Below are 16,758 nucleotides of genomic sequence, written 5' to 3'. Positions count from 1 at the left end.
AGAACAAGCCTTAATTTGAAGCTTAAATGGAAAGAGTTGACCGGAGAGTTGACTTTTGAGAAAACGACTCCGTAATAGAATTTTAATTATGTCAATAACTCCATATGGTGATTTTGGACTTAGGAGCGTGTCCGCAAAATTATTTGGAGGTCTGTAGTGGAATTAAGCTTGAAAAGTCAAAAGATGAATTTTTGGGAAGTTTGACCGGGGGTTGACTTTTTGATATCGAGGTCGGAATCAGATTCTGGAAATTTGAATAGGTCCGTTATGTTATTTATGACTTGTGTGCAAAATTTGAAGTCATTCCAAATTGATTTGATGTGTTTCGGCACAAGATAAAGAATTTGAAAGTTCAAAGTTCATAGATTTTGATTTGAGGTGCGATTCGTCGTTTTGATGTTATCAGATGCGATTTAAGAATATGACTAAGTTTGTATGATGTTTTAGGACTTGATGGTATGTTTGGTTGAGGTCCCGGGGGGTCTCGGGTGAGTTTGGATGCCTAACGGATCGAATTTGGATTTGGAGGAGGAGTTGAAGCAACTGGGCATCTGGTATGATCGCACGTGCACGAAAAAGGGCCGCAGGTGCGAGCTCACGGATGCGAGAAATGAGTCGCGGAAGCGGAAAATTCATGGGCTGGCCGGGCACCGCGGGTGCGAAGACCGCGGTTGCGAAACAAATCATCGCGGGTGCGAAGACCGCAGGCGCGAAGAAATCATCGAGGGTGCCAAGACTGCAGGCGCAAAAAAATCACCGCGGGTGCGAAAATCCTGGACAGAATGTTAAAAACAGAGGGGTTCCGAGTTTTTGCCATTTTTGGGCCTTCAAGCACGTTTTTGGGGGTGATTTTGAGAGAGAATTCAAGGAAAACTTGAGGTAAGTTACTTATGATCATTCTACTCTATAATATTGAATTATCATCGAATAATCCGATTAGATTACATGTTTTTGAGGTGTAAATCGGGGGTTTGAACTTAGGGATTTGAAAACAAAAAATTAAGATTTGGAGGTCGAGTTGTTATTGGAATTCGATAAAATTGGTATGATTGAACTCGTATCGGAATGGGTGTTCTGATTTCATGAAAATTTTGTCGGGTTCCGAGGGGCGGGCCCGCGTTGACTTTTGTTGACTTTTTGAAGTAAAATTTTAAGTCGCCATATTATTATCCGGAAGTATTTCCGATGAATTTTAATGAAGTTATACAATTAATTTGGTTAGATTTGAGCGGCCCAGAGGTCAATTCAAGTAAGAAGACGATTTTGGAATATCAGTCTAACTTCAAAAAGGTAAGTATCTTGCTTAACCTTGAGTGGGAGAATTATCCCTTAGGCATTGAGTTTTATGTGCCATTTGTGAAATGTGAAAAGCTGTGTACGCGAGGTGACGAGTACGTACTCGGGCTTATACGTGCAAAATTCATTGAATTAAAATCTTAGGCATTATTGTGTAGTAAATTGGGAAATTGTGAAAAATTATTAAATCATCTATTTGCCATGGCTAAATCCTTATTGTTGGATTTGTTTTTATATGATAATTTGATGTGATTGTTACTTGAAATATTTATGAAATTTCGTGAGTATTTTTGGTATAATATTTCTTGGAAATTAATTCCAATATGAATTTTCTTATGCAAATAATTAATTTAAGCAATCTTAAGAAGAAGTGTTAATATAATTATCTAAATTTGCATTAATGAAGGCTTTGCTTTATGCTGAGAAATTTCTATATCTATTGATTGTTTCTAGGTGTTATATACATTGTGTGGAGCCTTAAGCTATTTGTTGTGAAACTAATAGATTTTGATATATCTTTGGAATTTGGTTGTGGCCATTGGGTAAATTATGATATGAATTGATTTTATTATGTTGCTGTGTTAATTTTTCGTGTAAATTATTGTATTGTGTGAGCTATTATTTTGGGGAGATAAGGGTGGCATTTCACCGTTGATATTGTGTGGGTATAAGGGTGGCATTTTATTGTTGTTGTGTTTGTTGGAATATTGTCTGGGCGGACCGATAAGGGTGGCTATAGGAGCGATAAGGGTGGCAATAGGTGCGATAAGGGTGGCTCTTGATATTGTTTGGGCGGAGCGATAAGGGTGGCTATAGGAGTGATAAGGGTGGCAATAGGAGCGATAAGGGTGGCTATTGTCAGGGACGATATGTGATGATGTGGGGTTGTGGTGTTGATAATTTTCATGTGATGTTGTGATTTTCTTGTGTTTATTTTTATACCTTGTGCAATTTGTCTTGTTATTGGTAAATTGGTAAATTGATAACAATCTGATTTATGTTGAAATTGAGAGCTTGTGGCTATTGTCAGGCAGATTATAAATTGAAATGTGGGCACGAGGTGCCGTGAGTAAATAATGAGGATATTTGGCACGTGAATTGTTCGTGCAGTTGTGATATGAAATGTGGGCACGAGGTGCTGTGATGAAATGATGATGATAATTGGCACGTGAATTATCCGTGCAGTTGTGATATGATTTAATTATGGGCACGAGGTGCCGTAAAAATATGAAAATGGGCTGAGACCCGTATTTACGAAAAATATGAAAATGGATTGAGACCCGTATTTTTTTATGATTGTGAAATGAAGTGTCACATGGTGACTTTTTAATTGAAAGAATTATATTAAAAATATTTATTTGAAAGGGTTCTTATTCAAAAATAATTATATGAAAGAATTGTATTTGAAATATAATTATTTGAGGAAATTATATTTGAAACGATTTATTGAAAGAATTATATTTGAAAAATAATTATTTGAGAAAACTACATTTGAAAGAGAGTTATTTGGAAGAATTTTATGTGAAGGATATTTATTTGAAAAACTTGAATTAATTGGCCGTACATGTATTATTAATTGTTGAGTGATGTTTATGGTATTCTTGTTGTCTTGCTGCGCATACCACTTATTATTTTATCCTGCCCTTATTGCTATCTGTTTCCTAGTATTTTGTATATTGTATTGCACATGTTATTAGACTAGTGAGTGTCTTGACTGTACCTCGTCTCTACTCCATTGAGGTTAGTCTTGATACTTACTGGGTACCGACCATGGCGTACTCATACTAGACTTCTGCACATTTTTGTGCAGAGCCAGGTATTGAAGATAACAGACTTGAGCAGAGTTAAAGCGGGATCGTAAGGATTCAAGGTAGAGCTACTTGGTCGTCGCAGTCCCTTGGAGTCTTTTCATTTCATTGTACTGTTAACTTGTAATCAAACAGTATTGTATATTCGGTTCTCGTGATCATTCTATGTATTCAGTTAGAGTTCGTGACTCAGTACTACAAGTCTTGGGAGGTTGTGTATTGTAATTATTTTCGCTGTTAGTTTAAAAAAATGGTTTCAAAAGGTAATTTAAATCGGCTTACCTAGTATTAGAGACTAGGTGCCATTACGGCGCCTGTGGTAGGATTTTGGGTCGTGACATTATGGGTAATATTTATCTTCAAAATTTTCGAAATCCGGGCACGTGGGCCCTCAGGTGAATTTTAGGAATCTTCCAATTTGGGTTGGATAATTACTCTAATAGCTTAATTATGAACTTGTGTGTATATATTGATTAATTTATATAATATTTGGCTAGTTTCGGATTATTCAACACCTACTTGAGGCTTTGAGAGTGATTTGTGAACCGAAAAATAAACTTGAGAACGAGGTAAGTCTCTTGCCTAACCTTGTAAGAAGGAATTTACCCCATATGTGTTTAAATTGCTATTTGCTACTAATTGCGGGTGCTACGTACGTAGGAAAATATTAATAGGAAATTATAGTAATACAAAGCACCAAATAACAAAAAGAGTAAAGTAGTGAATTTAATACCTAAAATTATAAAATGTTTACTAGAATACTCTCAAAACCCAGTGTCACAAGTGCATGAGTAACTAATAAAATATACAAAACCTCCTATACTACTGTCTAGAATAAGATAGGAAGAAAATAAATAAAATAAGGAGAGACTCCGGGCGCTGCAGAACGGGCATAGAGAGCAACTCACCACTAAGCCTCTTGGTAACAGAGATATGCACCTGAAGGACCACCAAATGCACCTGCCTCAGATCCTACACGATTAGTTCCGAAGTGTAGCGTGAGTACATAAACAACATGTACCCAGTAAGTATCTAGTCAAATTTCGAAGAAGTAGTGATGAAGGGTCGACTTCGACACTTACTAGTGAGCAAAATACATAATGTACAAGATTATTTATTGTCGAGGCGTTTGGCCCGATCCACAAGAATAGTAAAACTTTTCGAATTTCAAATTTCACATTTACAACTCCGAGGTAAACCCATGAGGATATAATTTCCATTAATAATTAAATATTTCTGCCAACTCTCTAAGTAATGAAGCTCGATTTAACATAATCTTTAACTAAGTTTTACTTACTAGTATAAATAATTAATCTAACATGTTGAGTCCAAATTGTGCAAGTAATAGCATAATAAAGGCCTATGTCTACCCGGACATAACATAAATTCTAGCTACAAATAAAATCAATTACTTTAAAAATATTAAAATGAACAATTATATGGTTAGTTCACCGTTGGTTTGCATAGCGGCGATATTGGGCACAATCACGGCCTATAGTAGGAATTTTCGTGACAATAATTTGTAATTGACTACTAAGAGGCCTAGTTCAAACAGAACCCTTCCTAGAAGGTAGCTGCATAGATTAAGTGCTCTTCAAAAGAATTGTATTTGTATGTGAAATTTGAAAGTTCTATTAATAAAATAAAAGGTTTAAAGCCTTAATTGTTTTTTATGAATTATCTTACCCTCTTACTTAGTTACTTTATGGCTTGAAATTATATTAAATGAATTATAACTCATTTATAATTACTAATATATTTCGTTACAAGTCTTTTGTTTTAATATTTTATAATTCTTTACTTAGTTTCTTGATAATTTATTAAGTTTTAAGTTTATTAAATAAGTCAAAAAACTAGTTGTTGCAAACTTTAAAAACTTTGTCATTATCAACTTTAAAAAAATAACCGTTGTTGTCTATAAACAAAATTAGCCGTTGCCAAATTTACTGCTTAAATAATTAAATACTTTTTTAAAAAAAGGCCAACTTAAGGCCCACGAACCATCCCGTCCTGTCCCGTCCCATCCCGTTTGTTAGTGGTATGGGATGAGCCTACCATTTCATCCCATTTATCTTGTCCCGTTTAGACTCGTTCTGCCACCGTCCCGATTAAATATCGTCCGGTCCCATTCCGCCACCGTCCCGATTAAATATCGTCATGTTGTCCCGTCCCGTGCCGCCACCATTCCGATTATTTGGTTTCGTCCTATCCCTGCCCGTTCCGTTGGTCGGCCTTAATTCCGCCTTTAATTAGTGATAACAAGTTATTACTCTGTTTTGTCACTTCACATGTATAAACTCAATCCAAAAATGTCTTATCTATAAATGCTTAATAGGTAGGAACAACAAGAGAAACGTGTCTCACTTGGATTGGTTTAGTTTCGCGTGTCAAACCACGATTGGTTTTAGTACGTAAACAATTGTTGAGTGCCCCACTGATGATCTACCAGTCTCGCGGGGCTTCCACTCCATTATTGTCACAGTCGTTTCAAGTCAAAACCCCTCACTTCCTTTTTCTTTTGTAGTGCATAATAATACTCTCCGATTTTCTTGTTGATCAAAGAATTAAGAAGAAAATAAGGGCAAAGAGAAATGGGTGAGAAGGGGTTGCAAACGCCGGCGAAGAAACTGTTTTTATGGGTTCGAAAGCAGTCGAAAAAGGTCAAGACTGTTTTAGGTTTCGTTACAAGTCTCACTTTGCTTGTTACTCTAAAGTTACTCATCCGTGATCACAATCACTTCTTCATTTTGGCTGAGTTTGTTCATTTAATCGGACTCTTATGTTTGATTTACAAGTTGTCGACTCTCAAAACTTGCTCAGGTACTACTTACCCGATTAGCTCTTCTCTTTTTCTCTTTTTTCTGCTGTGGAATTTTGAAACTTTTTGCTTTATGTGTGGTTTTCTTTTGATAGCCTTCGTTTCTCAGTCCTCTTTCCGTAAATTTCTCCGTTGACCAACAAAGTTTTGGACTTTAAATGAGTGTCTTTACCTGGAAAACTTTCTTTTTTGGAGAATTATTTGATCGTCATAGAGATTAGACAAGAAAGACTTTTTTAAAGTATTAATTCTGCGCATCATCTTTATAACTTTATAACCCAATTTCTAAGTTATCTACCGTTTGACTGTGGCTCAGCTAAAAGTGTATTTCTAAATGTCTTTCCTTTCACTTCTTTCATTCCCACTTCTTTGTTATCTTGAAGTTGAGATATTTATCGTTCCCTAAAAGAGAACAAGCTCCAAAATTTGGGTTGTAACTGTTTCAAACAAACTCCTTATTCTATATCAGTTTGCTGCACAATTAATCTATCAATGAAAATTTTAGGAGTTTGCTTGGCTTTTACTTTACTCTTCATTTTGCTGGTTAGTGAATAGGTGATTGGTTATATAGGGAATATAACATAACTATAAAATTACAATATCCTTATACTCTGCTACATCTTGTGCAATTACCGTACAAGCTTCGAGCGAACTCCTTTCGAATTCAACTTCCGTGGGCTGTTACAGCATGAATGTATGGTTGATGTTTGTCTAATGTCAACTTGAACCTTGTTGACATAAAAGAAGTGACCCGTTGAGCCCTCTTAAAAGGAACTAGCAAGTTTGTTCTATTCTTAGCACGCGCCAATATATTTGCTTAGTGACATCTCAATAGTGATTCAGTATTGGCCTAAGCAATAAAAAGAACTTAAGTGGTGTAATTTTAACTTTTTAAGATTAATCTTGCAAAATTTTGTATTATCCAACACAGTAATTCGTCAATACCTGGTATGCCTCTCTACTCCCACAGATTATAGGTGACAAGGCATACTTTCTATATAACCCTGTTGTGTGACATGTGCAATTTCGAGATCAAGTTGTTACAGTCAAAACTGCAATAGTTCAATTGTAGTATAATCCACTGTAATTCTTAATATTTTGTTCCAAATAATGTTCATTTTTTCACGTTTCACCATTTATCTGATGATCTTTCTTCACCTGCTATGGTTAGGCCTCTCATTGAAGACTCAAGTGCTTACGGCGATATTTCTAGCTGTAAGAGTATTTTGTAGTTTCATCATGGAAGGAGATATACACACCATTCTAGATTTTGTTACACTTGTGGCAACATTGTGGGTAATATATATGATGAAGTTCAAGTTGAAGTCATCCTACATGGCAGATCTCGATACCATGCACTATTGGTATTTGGTAAGTACATTTTTCTCTAGTCGCTTTCTGTTGTCCTCATTGTTGCTGCAACCAAAATATAGTTTTATACTTGCTCCTTGTGCGATTCACACATTGAACATAAAAGGAGATATGTGTTCATTTACCTTATTCATAATCTTTTATATTGTTTAATTCCAAACATGATCTTGTATATCCTCCTTTTGCCACTGAATCACTCCAAAATTTTGTGATACATAAGATGGATGTAAATTGTTTACCAAGAGAACAAGAAAAAAAAAATACTGAAAGATGTTTTAGTACATGTATCTTGGACAATAAAATATGAGTTAAATAATGCCAATGTATATGCGTGCTTGTAGGTTTTGTCAGTTGAATGGTTTTAAACTAGTAATAGAGATAATATAATGTATATTATTGTGTAATGCATTTCTTTTGGGTGAGTTAGAGCGATTTAATGTGACAAACTCCTTCCTTCCCTTTTGTTTAATAAAATTTTACACTGATACTCCTTTTAAGTAGTTCCTGAAAATCAAATCTATTCCTCTGTTTTTGCTGCTATACTAATTAGACCTTGTAATATTACTTAACTAGGTAATTTGCTCGCGCTTCGCGCATTCATGAATGACGTCATTCAATCTCATTCCTTTCACTATATTGTCATACAATCTCACCAAAATGTAGTAATTACAATATAATTATCTGCAACAATCTAATTCAAAAGTCATACATGTAATAACGTATGTAATATCTTTATATACACAAATATATACAGAGTCATTCTTAGATTCAAAAGTCATAAATGCAATAAAATTTATAAAATCTTTACATACACAAATATATTCAAACTCATTCTTTGCATGAATGATCTAGGTAAAACTCCTTTATATATGTCAGCTCTCAGTTGTACTTGTTTATTTATAAAATATTTAATCCGCATTTATGAGATTTTCCTATAACTCAAATATATGGAAACTCCATATTCTTTAGCAGAACCTGTAACAATCATAAACATAATGTTAATTGTGATGAGAAAATGTGTAAAATAGATTTCTTGATAGTTATAATATTGCTGGAACTAAAAGTATTTTTCTGATCATTAGGCTTCAGCTGTTGTGTTAAATGCATATGTCGATCTTCTAAGTAGAACACAAAAGAGTAGAGCATGTAAAATATAATAATGCTAATATAGCAGGATTCAATATTTAATCAAATGAAAATAAAAATTCTTTAAAATTTTGCCAAGGAAAAGTATATATTTCCTGATCATTTCAATGTCGCAGCTATATTTAATGCATATGTCATTTCAAGTAGAACATAAAAGGTGTACAGAAGAAAGTACTAACATAGGAGGAAGTTGAATGATTATTTAATAGTAATTTATATGGTGACGTTGAAATCTAATATAGTCTAAACATCATAAAACTAAACTTTTTATAAACAACTTTTATAGATATTGTTGTCGAATGCGTGAGTTTTGGCAAGAGGAGAAGTAATAGGAAGTTGAACTACTATGTAATACTAAAATCCAAGCAGCTCCATAACACTAAATTATATATAAACCAACATTTATAGATATAAATTTTGTCTATACATATCAGGATTCTTCCGGTTGATGAGCCGAAAATAACTGCAGGTTCCATACTATTTTATGTATGAATTTTAACCGACCCTAAAAATATATGTGACCTGAAAGCATAAGAATGCATAAAAATAAAGTTAGGGATTTTGAAAATGACGAACTTGGACTGTTTAGTCAATACAGTTCCGATAAAACTGACATATATTACCAAGTAAAAAACAACATTATCATATGCCTCTAAATCATGTCATGAGATTTAGTAGTAAGTACATAATAATCTATCATTTTTCGTCCAGTTCATAATGATGAGAAAGATCTCAAATATGACTTCAGTGGTATCATACCCGCAAACAAAAGGTTAAAAAGCTGACTGAACATCACATAAAGGTTGTTGGTTAAATAATATGGTGAGCAAATTGAATAAAAAACCTCGCAACAACCACTAAGATAGCCAAAGAAAGGTAGAAATATATCACATCATATATATATAGTAGTAAAAGATGGGATTTGATGTGGCGTGAATGAAACATGAGTAAGAGTAAACAACAATTGGTTATAACTAAGATGAAGAATAAGCGACATGACTTTTAAAGGAGTGAAAAAACAACAGTATCATATGCCTCTGAATCATATCATGAGATTTAGTAGCAAGTACAAAAATAATCTATAATTTTTCGTCCAATTCCCAATGATGAAAAGGATCTCAATATGAAATTCGGAAGTATCATACCGCGAACAAAAGGTATGTAAAAAGAACTACCATATTTCATATAAGGAGCACACTGGACATGACATAAAGGTTGTTGGTTAAATGATATGGTGAGCAAATTGAATAAAGAACCTCACAACAACCACTAAGATAGCCAAAGATGTCTTAACTCTTGGGTTTTCGTTATTGCTTGAATCTAAAAATAAAGGTAGAAATATATCACAATGCTTAGAAGTAATTAAAAGATGGGATTTGATGTGGTGTGAATGAAATAGGAGGAAGAGTAGAAAACGAATTTTTATAATTAAGATAAAGAGCCGCATGACTTTTAAAGGAGTAAAAAAGAGGGTGTCTTTTGGAGGAAAAGAAAGGACACTTGCATATAGCAAAAAAGCAAGATATGAGATTTTTTGAAAAAGCCATAAGGCAGCTCGAACACAGACTGAATCAGCCACTGCAGTGATTTGAAGAAGCCATATACATACAGTTCACTTCAAACCAGTTTCAAGATACTTTAACGTAACATAAAAAAGTAGAGCAGGGAAAGAGCAACCTCCTTAAAATAGTCTCATAGGGATCTAGTTACCCAAATAATGGTTTTACTTTTTTACAATTCCATCACCCATTTCTTTTTCTACAACTCGTGTGTTAAATGCATACATCGATCTTCAAGTATAACACTAAAAAGTAGAGCAGGGAAAGTGTAATAGTGGTAATATAGGAACAATCTATATTTAATAATGCTAATCTACTGAAACTAACCTTCCAATAATCTATATATCACTACATCATTGTTGTAGTCCATACAATGGGGACACCTAATAGAAGTAAATAATTATTTAATAGGTGAATAATTATAGTATTTCAAAATATTATAAGATTTAATTATGATTTTTGGAAAAAAATATTTACAGATTTAATTATGGATTGCGATAAAAGCATAGTAGCATTGAATTTTTGTATTTTTGCAAGTCAATTAGAATCTTTAGTTCCTTACTTATTAGTTAGAGAAAAAATTATAGTATTCTAGAATATTTAAAGACTTTGTTCTTGAACTTTGCTCGAAAAGAAACTATCAGTAATAAAATAGTTTTTTCTCCATAACAACGACACAATTAGTATCAATTGTGGAAAAATCATAGTAGTGAAGAATCTTTGAATTTTTGAAAGTGCTTTAGAATCTGTACATCCTTAGTTATTTGATTAGAGTGGTAATATAGCAACAATCTATATTTAATAATGCTAATCTACCGAAACACAAAAGAGGTAAGCAGAACAAATATAATAATACTAATCTTCTAATAATTCTTTTATCACTACATCACTGTTATAGTCCATACAATGAAGACACTTTGTAGAAGTAAATAATTATTTCATCGGTGAATAATTGTATTTCAGAATATTAAAGGATTCAATTATGATTTTTGGAAAAAAATATTTACATATTTAATTATGGATTGCGATAAAAGCGTAGTAGCATTGAATTTTTGTATTTTGGTAAGTTAATTAGAATCTTTAGTTCCTTACTTATTGGTCGGGAAAAAATTATAGTATTCTAGATATTTAAAGACATTGTTCTGGAATTTTGCTCGAAAAAAAATTATCAGTAATAAAACAGTTTTTTTCTCCATATCAGCGACACCGACACAATTAGTATCAATTGTGGTAAATTCATAGTAGTGAAGAATCTTTGAATTTTTTAAAGTGCTTTAGAATCTTTACATCCTTAGTTATTGATTAGGGTAAAATTATACTATCCAAGAATATAGACATTATAAGTTCTGATTTGGAGGGAAAACATAATATTGAAGAAGGTTTGAACTGTACCTCAATCTTTTGACTGTGTTTTGGCATCCTTGTTTCTCCACACCTACACAATTAGATTAGGGTTCATAGATGTTAGTAAAAGTCGAATATGTAATAATAAAGCGTAAATGATAAATAGCAAACTTTCGAAGGATTACAAATTATGGAGCGAATACCCATTTTTCCTGAAATAGTGGGCGGGATGATGTTCTTCGGATGTCTTGTGTAATCATAGAGAGAGTTTTTATGTATTCGTTTCCACCAAATAAGGAATAAAGTAAGAAGATAGATGTAGTTGAGTTTATAGGAATTAATTAACAGATTTAGAGGTTTGGGGAAATTGAATAGGAAAGACGGAGTTGAAAGTTTACAATAGGTTTATTTGAGAAAAGAAGCGGTGCGGGAGGGCAATTGAATATGGTAAAAGGAATTGAAAGTTTAGAAAAGGTATAGTTGATGCGAAGAAGCGGCGTGGGAAGGAGCAGTTCGGTGTGTGAAGCGTTGTGGTTCTGTAATTTCAGGTTTAAATTGCCAAAAAACCTAAAGCGTAGAAAATGCAATTGCTGCTATTTGGGAGTGCCACGTCACCGGCCTTAGGGCCCTCAAATATATATATATATATAGATTTTTTTCATGATTAGATGTTCAACTAGCATCTGTTGCTTTGTGGGAAACATCTGTGGCTGTTCAATGTTGAAAATGTTGGAGAACTTTAAAGACTTTGTAAGCTGAATTTATTTGTTTTTGTACATCGTTTAATGATTGAGAATAATAAGATAATCGTGATTACTAGCTGGAAGGCTGTTTACAAGTTTATAGCCAATATGTAGCCACCTTGATATACTCTAGCTCACATTATGAGAATAACTCCAACATGTACCTAAACAACAACAACAATAACATACCCGGTGTAATACTACTAGTGGGGTCTGGGGAGGGTAGTGTGTACGCAGAACTTACCCCTACCTTGTGCAGGTAGAGAGGCTATTTCCGAATGAGAGCATATACAACACGTACCTAGTACTGCTGACATCACAATTGGCGTTTTCAATATTCCATTTTTGCAAATATGTTGTAGTTTTCACTGTAGGTTATACTTTACATGATGTACGTGGCAACTAGGCTAGCATGTTCGGCAGTTAAGTAGTTGTCATCTATGTCTTGTGACTGCAAATTCTGAGAGCTTTGTGAATAAGATGCTGTAATGTGGCATTAGGAAGTAAATTTGTTGAAGTTGCTTTAGCTTTTGGAAAACAATATATTCCTTACCTACTTGATCATGATACATCTACTATGCCTGCTAGTATGCAAGATGGTCAGTAAAATTATTGGAAGTCCTTCATGTTCCCAGTAAAATAGCTGCAGTGACATTTTTTTCCCATGTGACCTTTTTGCACAGATTGTGCCTTGCGCCGTTGCAGCATTTTTTATCCATCCTGCTACAGCTCATTTTATCTTCTTCCGAATGCTTTGGGCTTTTTGTGTATACCTGGAATCTATCTCGGTGTTTCCTCAGCTTCGGTTGATGCAGAATGTTCAGGTTTGTATCAGTTCTTTCCTCTGAGAAAAGAAAGCTTTTGAGAAAAAACCATCTGCTCTTTTACAGGCCTTACTTTCTTGTGCGAAGAGCTTATAGTTCCTATTCCTGCATTTCAGATAATTGAGCCATTTACAGCTCATTATGTGTTTGCATTGGGTGTTGCAAGATTCTTGGGTTGTGCTCATTGGATTATTCAGGTTAGTTTTGAAGTGTTATTTTGTGGCGTATAACTTTCGTATTAAGTAGAGCACTTGTCCAAGCCCCCGTCCCTTTTCTTTTCTTCCCATAATTCAAGAGACAAAGGGGTTTTGGGTCTTTTGGGCAGGTCTATGACACTCGTGGAGCATATTTATATTTGGCTGGACGGGGTTACTTCTGGATACCTATGGTATTTTTGGCAGAAATCGTCCAAACGTTTATCTTGGCCGATTTCTGCTATTATTACATAAAGAGGTGAGCCACGGCAGCTCTTCAGCAATTCAATTGCTTTCTTGAGCATATCTGACAAATCCATTTCCTCTCTTTTTTCCTTATATTTGCAGTGTCATGAGCGGTCAACTTTTAGTCCGCCTGCCTCAGCCGGTATAGAAGTTCGAATTACCTAGAATCTGTAACATATGCTGACAACTGTTATGTTATGGTGTGGATATGGAGCTTCTTCTACCTCTTATCTTGTCCCACTCTTGCCAATGCAACTGGATAAATAAATAAATAAATCTGCTAGATGCATGGCCATGTCTTGGTTCTTGATGTCTCTGAGCACCTATATTTCTGGAGTCATTTTGTACTATGCTAAATTCGCATAATCGTGCAGTGGACAGACATCCTTCCTTGGTGGGTCGTTATTCAATCAGTTAAAAGAAAAAGGGATAGGCTTTGGCCTTGTTTTGAGTCGCTACACTAAGTACAATTTCTAAAAGAATCCTTAAGCAGTACATATTGAGAAAGAAGTACATAAGTCTGAGACAATAGTTGAAATTGAAGGATAATCACTTGTAAAGCTGAAGAAAATCTTTAGGCAAACTTTAGAGGGATGATATCAAAATCCTGTTCTTCTAAGATATTCCGAGTGAGTTGGTTGAGTCTGTATTTGTGCAAGCACTAGTTCCCCTTTAAAATGAATGCACGTCCGTTATTGTGTTATGTATATGCTCTCTTCAACAATTTTCTTCAGCTTCAAATAACAACCTACTTCCTGTGAGGCATAAAGGAAATTGAAGAGATGAATGTTGCCATTGATGTATAGAGTTAGAGAAAAAGTGAAACTTGATTAAGAATATGTTAAAACGGGAATTTAAAGGATATATGTTTGAGATGTGAATCCCAAATCTTTCGAAGCAGGTCCTGCATTTCTAGTGCCATCACTGACAACTAGAGCACGAGATGGTTCGTAATCCTGTGGTGGAAATCCATTTAGAGAGGTGGTATAGCCTGTCCCTTATATCAAATATTATATGAAGAGAAAAATAAAATTGTAATCAAATTGATGGAGATCACATGTTTGCTGGAACTGTCTTATGTTGTTATGGAATAAAATTAGATTAATTTCGGGAAATATAAGGTTTCCCATATTAATGAATCGGTCATCAGTCTTTCCACTAGTCTAAAGGTTAGTTGTAATCGGTGTTTTAAAAGGCGTGAGCGTAAGACGAGGCATTTACATATACCTCATCGAGGCGTAAGTCCCGAGGCACAGGGCGTAAGCCCCATAGGTATTTAATTTTTAATATTTTATAAAATAATATAATGACAGTAAATATTTATAAACAGGTAAAATTACATAAAAATTGAAGAAAACTATAAATATGTGAAATATATATGCTCCATCCCCACAAAAAACTAGTCAAACAATCTATTATACGCCACTTACAAGCAATGTTTTAAAAGGCGGGGGCGTGAGGCGGGGCATTTTACTTGATATGGGGCGAGGCGTAAGCCTAGAGGCGCGCGGGGGAAGGGGGGCTTAAGCCCCATGGATCTTTAAAATTTTTAATTTATAAATTAATAAAATAACATAATAACACAAAAAATATAAAATATAAATTAAAAGTTAAAAATTAAAAGAAAATTAAAGGAACTCATAGAAAAAAAATATCTAGCATGATTTTTAAGTATAACTAATGCATACAAATCACACATAACGTCTTTAATTTTCAAATAATTAAAAACTTACAATTTGTTTAAAAAAATGATCAAACTTCACATTTTACCTTACTAAAAGTAAATAATTATAAAATATTATTAGTACGATAATTAAAATATTGCTCTTTCATGAATAAATACAAATTAGTTTAAGATATCAAATTAATAAAAGTATATAACAAGGAGGGACAAATGAACTAAGACACAACCAATAACAAGTGAAGATATAAATTCGCAATACTATGTCTCATTATTAGAGTTATGCTCAATCTTCATATTTATCGATTAATAGAACTTTTATCATTAATTTGTTAAAGAATTTTGAAGGTCAACGTTATTAATTAGGAAATTCGACACGTGATTTGCGTTAGAACTATTAGGCGAGCCCCGAGCGTTGGGCGTTAGGCGTGTTTAGGGCGCACGGTCGGGCGCTTGGGGCGTAAGCCTCACAGAATTAAGCCCCAGGGCGTTATGCAAGTGCCCCGGCCTGGGGCGAGCCCCGGGCAAATCTCAAAAATGCCTTTTAAAACACTGGTTGTAATAGTCCAAACTTACCGCAAAACTTCATACTTGTGATATGAAGTTTGAACTGCGGCAATTACAGATATGAAATTTAGTTGTAGCAGTTCAAACATCTGAACAATAGTTTGAAATTTAATTCTGGCAGTTCAAACTTCTTATCACTAATATGTGCAAATGGCATATTTTGATGAGTAATGCTTGTAGAACGTTTCCAAGTTAACTTGAGCAACAAATTGATTAGACGTTTCATCTTATTCAACAGTCACTAGCATTTGTGATAGGCATTTATTTCTCACGAACATATTGAGTTCAAGCCAAGTTAAATATTGCAATTGTATCTTTCTTATTTGTTGGTCCCTTTCACATCCAGATCAAATCGAATTTCTCCAAGAATAATACTCCCTCCGTTTTAATTTATGTGAACTCATTTGACTGGGTACAGAGTTTAAGAAAAGAGAGAAAACTTTTAAATTTGTGGTGTAAAATGAGGCACATATATTTTATGTGGCTATAAATCACTGCATGAAGGTAAATTATTTTCAAATAGAGAAAAAGATCGTTATTTTTGACACGAACTAAAAAAAAAATAGGTTTACCTAAATTGAAATGGAGGAAATATAATATAGTCCTTGTGTAAAACGAAGGCTAAATGATTATGTAATTATGTTCCTTTTCTTACTCCACGGAGGAAACCAATGCACTAATCGCGTGATCTCATTTCTTGCTGACAGTAATTAAATTAGTTACACTCCATTTTTCAAGTATTAAAAACCCTTTCAACACTTTGAAGTAGAGATATAAATCATATTCTATCTATCTATATCCAGAATTCAGGATTTCAGGAGGATGGGTGCATCATCACCCGACCATCGTTTGATTTGATCATCTAAAATTTTACCATGAACTAACAACAACTTGACAATTAAAGAACAATCAATATTGTTATTACAAAAACTTATCATTCCATAGACAAATATCAATAAATAGTTTTCTTACCTTGAAAAACTTTCAATGATAATATCGTTATTTATAGTTACAAATACTAAGGTTGATATATTAAAATTAAATAACTAATCAAAATGAGAGTGGTAAATGAAAAAAAGAGGGAACTTGAAATTGAAAAGATTCAAATTAATTTAAATTTCATTTTTTAGAGTTTTTGAAACTCAATGATTGAACCAAAAA

General features: G+C 33.9%; 1 protein-coding gene across 1 annotated transcript; it reads left to right on the top strand.

The window, feature by feature from the left end:
• Positions 1 to 5,572: 5,572 nt before the first annotated feature.
• LOC107761878 (uncharacterized) lies at positions 5,573 to 13,659 on the top strand. The gene is made up of 6 exons (XM_016580168.2): positions 5,573 to 5,924; positions 7,094 to 7,293; positions 12,769 to 12,909; positions 13,026 to 13,106; positions 13,235 to 13,362; positions 13,452 to 13,659. The coding sequence occupies exons 1-6, from the start codon at positions 5,696 to 5,698 to the stop codon at positions 13,495 to 13,497; spliced, it is 825 nt and encodes a 274-aa protein (XP_016435654.2). The 5' UTR covers positions 5,573 to 5,695; the 3' UTR covers positions 13,498 to 13,659.
• The last annotated feature ends 3,099 nt before the right edge of the window (positions 13,660 to 16,758 follow it).

The sequence above is a fragment of the Nicotiana tabacum genome, chromosome 19 (genome assembly GCF_000715075.1).
Source record: "Nicotiana tabacum cultivar K326 chromosome 19, ASM71507v2, whole genome shotgun sequence".
NCBI lineage: Eukaryota > Viridiplantae > Streptophyta > Magnoliopsida > Solanales > Solanaceae > Nicotiana > Nicotiana tabacum.
Note: the sequence above shows the minus strand (reverse complement) of the source record. Positions and strands in the feature narration are given on the sequence as shown.

Excerpts from the sequence above, each read along its gene's own strand:
- LOC107761878 (XM_016580168.2), top strand. The coding sequence starts at position 5,696 with ATGGGTGAGAAGGGGTTGCAAACGCCGGCGAAGAAACTGTTTTTATGG. Across the intron at positions 12,910-13,025 it reads GGTTGATGCAGAATGTTCAG|ATAATTGAGCCATTTACAGC; the intron begins GTTTGTATCAGT and ends CCTGCATTTCAG. Across the intron at positions 13,363-13,451 it reads TGCTATTATTACATAAAGAG|TGTCATGAGCGGTCAACTTT; the intron begins GTGAGCCACGGC and ends TTATATTTGCAG.